General features: G+C 43.4%; 1 protein-coding gene across 14 annotated transcripts in view; it reads right to left on the bottom strand.

Moving 5' to 3' along the window:
• Positions 1 to 13,360, bottom strand: part of LOC139264638 (sickle tail protein) — an 801,407-nt gene that overhangs the window by 77,360 nt on the left and 710,687 nt on the right. For 13 of the 14 annotated variants that reach the window (XM_070881417.1, XM_070881420.1, XM_070881418.1 and 10 more), the window contains 3 exons: positions 10,981 to 11,079; positions 10,792 to 10,838; positions 3,440 to 3,609 (listed from right to left, as the gene is read on the bottom strand). In XM_070881417.1, the coding sequence (XP_070737518.1) occupies positions 3,440 to 3,609; positions 10,792 to 10,838; positions 10,981 to 11,079 (316 nt within the window). The remainder of the gene's footprint in view (positions 1 to 3,439; positions 3,610 to 10,791; positions 10,839 to 10,980; positions 11,080 to 13,360) is intronic. The other variant, XM_070881423.1, reaches the window with a different exon arrangement.

Genomic DNA, 13,360 nt, shown 5'->3' with positions numbered 1-13,360 from the left:
CCCTTGCGCGTTGTGATGGTGATCAGAAGCTTGGATTCTTCAGCCAGTTCCTGAGTCATGTAGGCCGAAATGAGGTCCAACTTGGTGAACAGCTTGCCACCTGCTAGCATGGCAAAAAGGTCCTCCGCTCTCCGAAGCGGGTATTGGTCCTGCAGTGTCACTCGGTTGATGGTGGCCTTGTAGTCACACAAATCCTGACCTAGCCATCCACTTTGAGAACAGGAATGATGGGGCTTGCCCAGTCACTGAATTCAACGGCCGAAATTATGCCCTCTCTGAGCAGCCTGTCCAATTCACTTTCAATTTTCTCACTCATCACATACGGCACCGCTCTGGCTTTGTGGTGCACTGGTCTGGCGTCCGGGGTGATGCGTATCACTACTTTGGAGCCCTTGAAAGTCCCGACACTGGGTTGAAACAGTGCCCCGAATTTATGTAGGACCTGTGAGCATGAGCTTTACTCCACAGATGAAATGGCGTGCACATCCCCCCATTTCCAGTTCATCTCGGCTAGCCAGCTCCTCCCTAAAAATGCGGGGTCATTTCCGGGACAATCCAGAGTGGCAGCCGGTTCTCTGATCCATTATGTGTTGTCACCAAGTTTGCACTGCCTAGCACTGGGATGATCTCTTTGGTGTACATCCGTAGCTACGTGTCAATGCGTTCCAGTTTGGGCCTGCTAGCTCTGTGTGGCCATAGTCTCTCAAATTGTTGGGCGCTCATAAGGGACTGGCTGGCTCCTGTGTCCAGCTCCATGTGCACCGGGATGCCATTCAATAAAACTTTCATCGTCATGAGTGGCATTTTGGTATATGAGCTGTGGACGTCAGCCACATGAACCCGCTGAACTTCAGCATGAATGGCTTTGCCCCAAGCATCATTCTGCATTGCAGACCCCTCGTCTGGTTCCTCTGTCTCGTAGATTAGCCTCGCTACAGCCTTTCTGCACATTCTGGCCAAGTGTCCACTGATGTTGCAATTCCTACAGATAAATTGCTGGAACCTGCAGCTTCTCGCAGTATGTCAACCCCGCATCTCCAGCATGAGCCAAGATTGTTGTTAACAAAAGGACTGTGACCAGGCATTCCTCTCTGATTGTCCCTTTGGTTGTTTCTAAGCACTCTGATGGTGAGTGTCAATGGTCCCATCATGGGAAGCATTGTTCCTCGCGATGGCGTGAATTGCTGATCCCCTTTCCATTGTCCCTGTTGCGGGCCCACCCTAGAGTCTGTTGCTGCCTGGTCGGTTTAGAACTGCCCTTGCCTGCCTGCGGGGTCTTGAGTCACGTTCACAATGTTAACTTCCTGGTCCATCGCCACATTGGAACCAGAGCTGCTTGGTCTCCTCTTCCCCTGCCATGAAGGTCTGAGCTATTAACACCGCCCTTTCTAAAGTCTTTGGTCTCTATGAGCTTCCTGAAAATCCCGGCATGACTAATGCCCTCAATGAAGAAATCCCTAAACATCTCCCCCCTGCAGGCGTCTGTGAACTTAGAGACTGGCCAAGCGCCGCAGGTCCGCAACGAAGTCTGAGATGTTTTGTCCCTCCCGACGCCGGTGTGTGTAGAACCGGTGCCGGGCCATGTGTACATTACGCGCCGGTTTGAGATGCTCACTGATCAGCTGGCTGAGCTCTCCAAAGGACTTTTCCGCCGGCTTCTCGGGTGCGAGCAGGTCTTTCATCAGCGCATACGTCTTTGGGCCACAGCTGGTCAGTAGATGCGCCCTCCGCTTATCAGCCGCTGCCGCTCCCAGCCAGTCCTTCGTGATGAAGCTCTGCTGGAGTCTCTCAACGAAGTCATCCCAGTCCTCACCCACACAGTAACATTCCTCTGTGCTACTGGTGGTCATCTTCGTGGTTCGGTGATTCCTGTTTCTCGTCGCCAAATGTGGTGTCCCTGCACCCTACTACTGAATCACACGAGGCATGTACTGCAGACACGGTCACTACGTGACCTTCCTTTATTTCCAGGACCAAGAAGTAATGACCCTGCGTGGGACTTCCCTTTAAATACCTGGATGACCAGGTGAGGAGTGTCTCCCTCAAGTTCAACCCCTGTGGTCAGGGTGTGCATTTCCAGGACATATATACAGTGTACAGTGTGGTTGCATGCAGGTTACAGTTACATGAAGGTTACAGTTGTATGAAGGTTGCATACATGACATAGGCAATTAAATGGAAGCACAACACATAAACATAGAAATACATTATACAGAATAACATCAGCCGACTGGTTGCCTAAATCATGAATTTGGTGATGTTTCACAGTTGCCAAATTATTTTTTTCCTGGTGTGCATTGACCCTCAGAGTCTCAATTTTTCCACACAGTCTGTTCAACAGTCACACATGTTACATAGAGCTTGACCAAGAGAACCTCTCCAGGGGTGAACGTGCTGTGTAACAGGGCATACCAAAATTAATCTAGGCTATATCGAAAACAAACTGGCAGACACCAACAACAATACTCCAATAACAGCAACCATGGGCCACTGCAACTAAATAATGCTGAAACCACAGATTTTGCATCGAATTTTACAGCACAGAAACAGGCTATTCGGCACAATAGGTCTATGGTGGTTTCATGCTCTACATGAGCACCTCCCACTCTACAGCCTAGCACTGCTGGCTCTTTATCTCATGACCCATTAGCAGTTTAAGGAGAAAGCTCTGGACCCCACAGTTGATGTCTAATTGAATAGTTTCTTCTAGAAATGTAGGTAGCATGTCACTAAATACCCGAGCTAACTCCTTACCCAAAGCCTAGTGCCCCGAGAGACTACAGCCACTCATACACATGTATTCCGGCTGTGTCCACCAATATCATTCACAAGTAAAAATGAGCTGAGTATAAAATCCTCTTGCCTTCGCCTTCACCTTCCTTGTACAAGATCAGTTATAACCACTTGTCTGCTGGTTTCTGGTTATTCCTTATGATCTCACCCTGACCCAAAAGCTTAATTTTTGAACATGCATCCTCTACCCAAAGGAGACAGAGACTGAAATGTTTCTCCGAACAACATCTTTCCTCAAGACAGTGTCTCAATTTGCATCTAGAAGCACAGCCAGCCCTCCAAAGTGAAGTAATACTGTACAATGAGATGCTTCAGAAATATGTGCAGCATAAATATGGATTGCACTGCAAAAAATAGGAAGGGACATAATCAACCAGCTTGCCACTGTATCATATGGCACAATTTAATAGTAAATGCTACTTTTAACATCCAAATTGAACACAGGATAGAGAACCTTAAACAGATTTAGTGTTCAAAAATTAGGCTTAGGCAATAAATGCTGGCCTGGCCAGCGATGCCCACATCTCATGAACGAATAAAATAAATTTCATTGCAACCACTTAATATAGCACTACACCTAAAAAACCAAAAACTTTAGACACTGTGGCATGGTAACATTTATCTGGACAGAAATATAAACAGATACCTGTGACTGTCTCAACTGCTGAAGCTGCATGCGCAGGTCAAGAATATTCCTCCGTAAATCAAACACATTGTTTTGAATTTGCTGCTGACACGAGGCAGAAGGTTGGACAACAACACCTGAAGACTCTAAGATAATCGCAGAGCTCTTCAGTACTGTTGTACTTGTTACACCTGCAGGGGAAAATGACCTCATTAGCTGGAATAACAAAATAAAGAACCCTTTTCAGGGGAGACCTAAATATGGTTGCAATAAATGCAAATGTGATTGATAAAAGAGATGGTGTGGCTGTCTGCAAGAATGTAGCTGTAACGGGTGCATGAAAGGTTCCGATTTATCACTAACCAAGCACAATCTGCATGACCAGTGTGCAAGAATCCCTTTAAATCACAACAGTCATTAATGCAGACAGTAACAAACCATAATTCAGCAGTAATTGAGCAATTCAAGTGTGGCATTTAATAATGAATGGTACCATTAGAAGATGGCATTATTTTATACTGTGAATGGATCTACACCCACCAATTCAAATAATTAGAGAGTAAATGTTGCATTTGCAGATGTCTTGTACTAAAAATATCCCAACAGTGGATAGGCAAGGGGCTATGGTGGTGGGGGGGGGGGGGGAGGTACTTAACACAATCACAATCACTAAGGAGGTGGTACTTAGTAAGATAATGGGACTAAAGGCAGATAAATCCCCTGGACCTGATGGCTTGCATTCTAGGGTCTTGAGAAGTAGCGGCAGGAATTGTGGATGCATTGGTTCTAATTTACCAAAATTCCCTGCATTCTGGGGAGGTCCCAGCAGATTGGAAAACTGCAAATGTAATGCCCCTATTTAAAAAAGGAGGCAGACAAAAAGCAGGAAACTACAGACCAGTTAGCCTAACATTTGTGGTTGGGAAAATGTTGGAGTCCATTATTAAAGAAGCAGTAGCAGGATATTTGGAAAAGCAAAATTCAGTCAGGCAGAGCATGGATTTATGAAGGGGAAGTCATGTTTGACAAATTTGCTGGAGTTCTTTGAGGATATAATGAACAGGGTGGATAAAGGGGAACCAGTGGATGTGGTGTATTTGGACTTCCAGAAGGCATTTGACAAGGTGCCACATAAAAGGTTACTGCATAAGATAAAAGTTCACGGGGTTGGGGGTAAGATGGATAGAGGATTGGCTAACGAACAGAAAACAGAGAGTCGGGTTAATGGTTAATTCTCTGGTTGGCAATCAGTAACCAGTAGGGTGCTGCAGGGATCAGTGCTGGAACCCCAACTATTTACAATCTATATTAACGACTTGAAAGAAGGGACTGAGTGGAACATAGCCAAGTTTGCTGACGATTCAAAGATGGGAGGAAAAGCAATGTGTGAGGAGGACACAAAAAACCTGCAAAAGGACAGACAGGCTAAGTGAGTGGGCAAATATTTGGCAGATGGAGTATAATGTTGGAAAGTGTGAGGTCATGCACTTTGGCAGAAAAAAAATCAAAGAGCAAGCTATTATTTGAATGGAGAAAGATTGCAAAGTGCCGCAGTACAGCGGGACCTGGAGGTACTTGTGCATGAAACACAAAAGGATAGTATGCAGGTAAAGCAAGTGATCAGGAAGGCCAATGGAATCTTGGCCTTTATTGCAAAGGGGATGGAATATAAAAGCAGGGAAGTCTGCTACAGTTATACAGGGTATTGGTGAGGCCACACCTGGAATACTGCATGCAGTTTTGGTTACCATATTTATGAAAGGATATACTTGCTTGGAGACAGTTCAGGGAAGGTTCCCAAGGTTGATTCCGGAGATGAGGGGATTGACTTATGAGGAAAGGTTGATTAGGTTGGGCCTCTACAATTGGAATTCAGAAGAATGAGAGGTGATCTTATAGAAACGTATAAGATTATGAGGGGGCTTGACAAGTTGGATGCACAGAGGATGTTTCCACTGATGGGGAAGACTAGAACTAGAGGGCATGATCTTAGAATAAGGGGCTGCCCATTTAAAACTGAGATGAGGAGAAATTTCTTCTGAGGTTTGTAAATCTGTGGAACTTGCTGCCTCAGAGAGCTGTGGAAGCTGGGACATTAAATAAATTTAAGACAGAAATAGACAGTTTCTTAAACAATAAGGAGATAAGGGGTTATGGGGAGCGGGCGAGGAAGTGGAGCCGAGTCCATGATCAGATCAGCCATGATCTTATTGAATGGCGGAGCAGGCTCGAGGGGCTGTATGGCCTACTCCTGCTCCTATTTCTTATGTTCTAATGTTCTTAAAAATGGAAATCAGTTTAAAATATCAAATTTCTGAAATAATTTTATGCATTCTGCATGCAACATTAAAAAAAATTTATGCATCTTCCAAGACTGGGAAATAATTTGTGCAGCTTTCTAAGATTTACAAGCTTTAACCATGTCTGATTTTGGAACCAACTAAAATGATCATTAAATCTTTTCCCATTTTATGTATGTTTTAATATGGATATTCTACTTCAAACAGGATTGCAAATACTCTTCAATCACAGATTACTTGATGGTATTCACCTCTGGGACATGTATTTCAAATTAACCCAGACAGATGGAATGAGTTGCCTCTCTCTAATGGCTGCTAAGATTCCTAAGCAAAATCAATTTGGCCTAGTCCAGTCCTTGATGAGCAGGAGCCCACAGCTCAAAAGTGTCCATAATGTTTTTAGTAAATCGTGCAATCTAATTCAGAAATCTACAAGAAAGGCTGAAGTGGGAACTGGAAATGTTGCAATTACAGCAGGAGTTTAGAGGATGTTTCCAGTAGAGTGGACAAGGGAGAACCAGTTGATGTGGTATATTTGGACTTTCAGAAGGCTTTCGACAAGGTCCCACACAAGAGATTAATGTGCAAAGTTAAAACACATGGGATTGGGGGTAGTGTGCTGACATGGATTGAGAACTGGTTGTCAGACAGGAAGCAAAGAGTAGGAGTAAATGGGGACTTTTCAGAATGGCAGGCAGTGACTAGTGGGGTACCGCAAGGTTCTGTGCTGGGGCCCCAGCTGTTTACACTGTACATTAATGATTTAGACGAGGGGATTAAATGTAGTATCTCCAAATTTGCGGATGACACTAAGTTGGGTGGCAGTGTGAGCTGCGAAGAGGATGCTATGAGGCTGCAGAGCAACTTGGATAGGTTAGGTGAGTGGGCAAATGCATGGCAGATGAAGTATAATGTGGATAAATGTGAGGTTATCCACTTTGGTGGTAAAAACAGAGAGACAGACTATTATCTGAATGGTGACAGATTAGGAAAAGGGGAGGTGCAAAGAGACCTGGGTGTCATGGTACATCAGTCATTGAAGGTTGGCATGCAGGTACAGCAGGCGGTTAAGAAAGCAAATAGCATGTTGGCCTTCATAGTGAGGGGATTTGAGTACAGGGGCAGGGAGGTGTTGCTACAATTGTACAGGGCCTTGGTGAGGCCACACCTGGAGTATTGTGTACAGTTTTGGTCTCCTAACCTGAGGAAGGACATTCTTGCTATTGAGGGAGTGCAGCGAAGGTTCACCAGACTGATGGCGGGACTGACTATCAAGAAAGACTGGATCAACTGGGCTTGTATTCACTGGAGTTCAGAAGAATGAGAGGGGACCTCATAGAAACGTTTAAAATTCTGACGGGGTTAGACAGGTTAGATGCAGGAAGAATGTTCCCAATGTTGGGGAAGTCCAGAACCAGGGGACACAGTCTGAGGATAAGGGGGAAGCCATTTAGGACCGAGATGAGGAGGAATTTCTTCACCCAGAGAGTGGTGAACCTGTGGAATTCTCTACCACAGAAAGTTGTTGAGGCCAATTCACTAAATATATTCAAAAAGGAGTTAGATGAAGTCCTTGCTACTAGAGGAATCAAGGGGTATGGTGAGAAAGCAGGAATGGGGTACTGAAGTTGCATGTTCAGCCATGAACTCATTGAATGGCGGTGCAGGCTAGAAGGGCCGAATGGCCTACTCCTGCACCTATTTTCTATGTTTCTATGAACTGCTAAGATTAAATCTGACCTGGTCACATGATGGCAAAAATCATTCAAAACACCCATTGTTAGGTTTGGAGTGCATGTATATAAATGCATGAAGCACGGTTAATAATGTGGTGAGCTGCAGGCGCAAATAGCCACATGGGAATACAATGTTGTGGCGATAACTGAGACCAGGCTCAAAACTAGGATTTTGGATGGTTAATATTCCTGGGTATAAGGTGTTCAGGAAAGATAGGGAAGGAAAAAAAGGAGGAGAGTTTTGATGAAGGAAAATATTACAGTGCTGGAAAGAGAAGGTTCTTGAGGGGTCAAAGACAGAATCTATTTGGTTGGAGGCAAGAAACAATAAAGGAGCTATTACGTTATTTGGTGTATTTTATAGGCCACATGGAAGGAGACAGAGGAGCAGATTTGCAAATAAATTACTGAGGTGCAATAACGATAGAGTAATGATAATGGGAGACTTTAACTACCCCAATATTGAATGGGGTAGTGATTGTATCAAGGACAGAGAAGGAGAGGAATTTCTGAAGTGCTTTCAGGAGAATTTTCTTAATCAGTATGTCTGCTGCCCAACGAGGAAGGAGACATTGCTGGATCTGGTCCTGGGGAATGAAGTGGGTCAAGTGGAGATCGTCACAGACGGGGAGCACCTCGGGAATAGTGATCATAGTATTATAAGGTTTAGATTAGTTATGGAGAAGGACAAGCAGCAAGCTAGAATAAAAATACTTAACTGGAGGAGGGCTAATTTCATCGAATTGAGGAGGGATCTGGCCCAGGTAAATTGGATCAAAGACTGGCAGGCAAAATGGAATGGAGTAATGGGGGGCCTTTAAAGAGGAGATGGCTCGGGTACAATCTGGTGCATTCCCACAAGGGGAAAAGGGAGGGATACCAAAGCAAGAACTCCCTGGACGACGAAGGAATTAGAGAGTAGGGTGCAGCAGAAAAAATGAGGTGTATGACAGGTGTCAGCTTAATAATAAAAGGGAGAATCAGGCTGAATATTAAAAGGTATTCTATATAAATGATCACTTCATTCACTTCATACCTAAAAAGCTAAGAGGGCAATTGAAAAAAGGGCAAAGAGACAGTATGAGAATAGATTGGTATCTAACATAAAAGGGAATCTAAAGGTCTTCTATAAGCATATTAGCAATAAAAAGCTTGTTAGAGAAGTGCTGGGGCCGATTGGGGAGCAAAATGGAGATCCATTAGTGGAGGCAGAAGGCATAACTGAGGTACTAAATGAGTACTTTGCATCGGTGTTTACCAAGGAAGAGGACTTTGCCAAAGCCATAGTAAATGAGGAGGTTTCCGGGATACTGGATGAGACAAAAATACATAGCGGCGGTACTTAAAGTAGGTAAGACACCTGGTCCGGATGGAATGAATCCTAGGTTGCTGAGGATAATAAGGGTAGAAATTGCACAGGTGCTCGCCACAATCCCTCTTAGATACAGGGTTATGCCAAAGGACTGGAGGATTGCAAATGTTACAACCTTGTTCAAAAAAGGGGAGCAGGATAAACCTGCCAATTATAGGCCAGTCAGTTTAAGGTTGGTGGTGGGCAAGCTTTAAAATCAATAACCCAGGGGAAAATTAACTACCAAATGGACAAGTGTGGATTAATTAAGGAAAGCCAGCACAGATTTGTAAGGGCAAATCGTGTTTGACTAACTTGGCTGAATTTTTTGAAGAGGTAACAGAGAGGGTGCAGTTGATGTTGTGTATATGGACTTTCAAAAGAAGATTGATGAAGCACCACATGTAACACTTGTAATATTGAAGCCCATGGAATAAAAGAGGCAGGAGCAGTATGGATACAAAATTGGCTAATGGATAGAAAACAGTTGTGGTGAATGGCCGTATACAATGGAGGTATACAATGGTGTTCCCCAAGGTTCAATACGAGGACCACTACTGTTTTTGATATACATTAATGACTTGGAGTTAGTACAGGGCACAGTTCAAAGGAATCTGTAAATATTGGTCAGGCACGACCTACCTCGTGGAAAGCCTTGCCGCAAAACACTGCATAATCCTACTTCTGTAACGGGATACTTTTACCACTCTCTTCCCCATTGCCTGATTGATCCAAATAAATACTGGTTGTCTTATATTCTTTTATATGATTGACTACACAAAAAGAACAGCGAAACAATACATATCACTGCACGAGCCTGAACAGGAAAATTGAAGTGCACAAGTGTATATGTAATATTAGTGCACTTTGGTAACTGGCGAGAAGTAGACCATTTCTGAATGTTTTAAAAAGAGTATCAGAGACTCAGCAGCAATCAAATCTAGAAATAGTTCAGAGCTCATATTTTAAATAAATCAAAACAAGCTGCCAAGTGCACACTTATTTTGAACTAATGTCAGTTCTGGAATAAAAGCAGCTATGCTTTCATCCCAAGCCAGAAAAGGGGCAATCAAGAGACAAATACACGTAGCCGAATTTTATAAATTTTCAGTTACTGCCATCTGCAAGCATAAGAATTGAGCTGCAGTGTCAGGCAGGGGCGAGCAATCATACAGCTATACTTGGGCTGATTCGGATGACATGGGAACAATCTAAACTTTGTCCAGATCGGATTCCGAGGCACTTCAATAAAAACTGATGTTTAAATAAAAATCATAAAACAAAGAGATTCACGTAGAGTGTGCAAAAATATCTGTATACACACAATGCCAATATCACAAAAAATATTCTGCTACCTTCCAACTTGGCCCTCATCTAGGATTGGCAGTGCGGATTGGCAGTGCTGCAGAGGTGCTTAGGTTGGTTTTTGATTTTTTTTTTTAAATGTGTGGGTGTGCATTTTTTGTTAAGTGGTTGGATCTATTTTTCCAAATTATCTGCTGCCAATAGGAAGCGTACAATCCAACCGGCAAGGTTGAGCGTGCATGTTATGGAGGTATGTGATTAATGTCAAATTTGTTCAGTTGGTGGCACTCTAGCCTCAAAGTCAGTAGTTTGTGGTTCAGCACCACTTCAGGACTTGAGCACATAATCAAGTCTAACATTTTAGTATATTACTGATGGATTACTACAATGTCAGAGTTGCTGCCCTTCGAATGAAACATTAAAGCATGTCTTCGTGTTCTGTAGTTTAGAAGAGGAGACTGTTGAATATGAACCAATCTCAAAACATCATGTGTATCCCCTGAATTAAAATTACTGTTAATCTCAAACTTTGACCTGTCCATGTTCTCTTGGGTGCGAAAGGTGGGAATGCATGGCAATGGCATTTTATTCTCACTGAACAACAAATGCAGACATTATGAAAGCTTTAGAAAACAACAGAGCTTTAATTGGGCCATGAATTGGGGGATGAAGAAAAAGTACCTCGTGCCTCAGACGTGCTGCTGTGCAATGTGGCTTTTGTCTTCTCACTGAAATAGATGACAAAAACAAATTAAACATGTCAAATTTCCATTTTCTAATCAAAATACAATTATTTGTCATGATTCTTAAAGTAGCTCAAATCACATTACATAGATACTCTGAGCTGGAGAACTTTTCTTTTTCTCTTACCCAGGAACTTCTTTAGCACTACTGCCCCCTTTGAACAGTGCAGACTGAACCAGGCCCGTTAGACTAGCGATCTGCTTCTCCATTGCCTTCATTCTCTCCCTAAATAAAAAGAGCCATAATTCAGTCGAGTACGAATGGCGATTTGGAATAAATACCCCATTAAAGTCAGACTGTATTAAGAACAAAAGAATTAGGAACAGGAGTAGGCCATCTAGCCCCTTGAGCCTGCTCCGCCATTCAAAAAGATCATGGCTGATCTGGCCGTGGACTCAGCTCCACTTACCCGCCCGCTCCCCATAACCCTTAATTCCCTTATTGGTTAAAAATCTATCTATCTGTGATTTGAATACATTCAATGAGCTAGCCTCAACTGCTTCCTTGGGCAGAGAATTCCACAGATTCACAACCCTCTGGGAGAAGAAATTCCTTCTCAGCTCGGTTTTAAATTGTCTCCCCCGTATTTTGAGGCTGTGCCCCCTAGTTCTAGTCTCCCCGACCAGTGGAAACAACCTCTCTGCCTCTATCTTGTCTATCCCTTTCATTATTTTGAATGTTTTTATAAGATCACACCTCATCCTTCTCAACTCCAACGAGTAAAGACCCAGTCTACTCAATCTATCATCATAAGGTAGCCCCCTCATCTCTGGAATCAGCCTAGTGAATCGTCTCTGTACCCCCTCCAAAGCTAGTATATCCTTCCTTAAGTAAGGTGACCAAAACTGCACGCAGTAGTCCAGGTGCGGCCTCACCAATACCCTGCACAGTTGCAGCAGGACCTCCTTGCTTTTGTACTCCATCCCTCTCGCAATGAAGGCCAACATTCCATTCGCCTTCCTGATTACCTGCTGCACCTGCAAACTAACTTTTTGGGATTCATGCACAAGGACCCCCAGGTCCCTCTGCACCACAGCATGTTGTAATTTCTCCCCATTCAAATAATATTCCCTTTTACTGTTTTTTTCCCCCAAGGTGGATGACCTCACATTTTCCGACATTGTATTCCATCTGCCAAACCTTAGCCCATTCGCTTAACCTATCTAAATCCCTTTGCAGCATCTCTGTGTCCTCTACACAACCCGCTTTCCCATTAATCTTTGTGTCATCTGCAAATTTTGTTACACTACACTCTGTCCCCTCTTCCAGGTCATCTATGTATATTGTAAACAATTGTGGTCCCAGCACCGATCCCTGTGGCACACCACTAACCACCGATTTCCAACCCGAAAAGGACCCATTTATCCCGACTCTCTGCTTTCTCTTAGCCAGCCAATTCTCTATCCACGCTAATACATTTCCACTGACTCCGCGTGCCTTTATCTTCTGCAGTAACCTTTTGTGTGGCACCTTATCGAATGCCTTTTGGAAATCTAAATACACCACATCCATCGGTACACCTTTATCCACCATGCTCCTTATATCCTCAAAGAATTGCAGTAAATGAACTAACCGACCTCTAGTTACCTGCCTTTTGTCTGCCCCCTTTTTTAAACAGAGGCGTTACATTAGCTGCTTTTCAATCCGCTGGTACCTCCCCAGAGTCGAGAGAATTTTGGTAGATTATAACGAATGCATCTGCTATAACTTCCGCCATCTCTTTTAATACCCTGGGATGCATTTCATCAGGACCAGGGGGACTTGTCTACCTTGAGATCCATTAGCCTGTCCAGCACTACCTCCCTAGTGATAGTGATTGTCTCAAGGTCCTCCCTTCCCACATTCCCGTGACCAGCAATTTTTGGCATGGTTTTTGTGTCTTCCACTGTGAAGACCGAAGCAAAATAATTGTTTAAGGTCTCAGTCATTTCCACATTTCCCATTATTAAATCCCCTAAAGGACTTCTAAGGGACCAACATTTACTTTAGTCACTCTCTTCCGTTTTATATATCGGTAAAAGCTTTTACTATCTGTTTTTATGCTTTGCGCAAGTTTACTTTCATAATCTATCTTTCCTTTCTTTATTGCTTTCTTAGTCATTCTTTGCTGTCAAATTTTCCCAATCTTCTAGTTTCCCACTAACCTTGGCCACCTTATATGCATTGGTTTTTAATTTGATACTCTCCTTTATTTCCTTGGTTATCCACGGCTGGTTATCCCTTCTCTTGCTGCCCTTCTTTTTCACTGGAATATATTTTTGTTGAGCACTATGAAAGAGCTCCTTAAAAGTCCTCCACTGTTCCTCAATTGTGCCACCGTTTAGTCTGTATTCCCAGTCTACTTTAGCCAACTCTGCCCTCATCCCACTGTAGTCCCCTTTGTTTAAGCATAGTACGCTCGTTTGAGACACTACTTCCTCACCTTCAATCTGTATTACAAATTCAACCATACTGTGATCACTCATTCCGAGAGGATCTTTTACTAGGAGATTGTTTATTATTCCTG

This window comes from Pristiophorus japonicus, chromosome 5 (assembly GCF_044704955.1).
Source record: "Pristiophorus japonicus isolate sPriJap1 chromosome 5, sPriJap1.hap1, whole genome shotgun sequence".
NCBI classification, from domain to species: domain Eukaryota; kingdom Metazoa; phylum Chordata; class Chondrichthyes; family Pristiophoridae; genus Pristiophorus; species Pristiophorus japonicus.
This window is presented reverse-complemented; position numbering and strand designations above follow the sequence as displayed.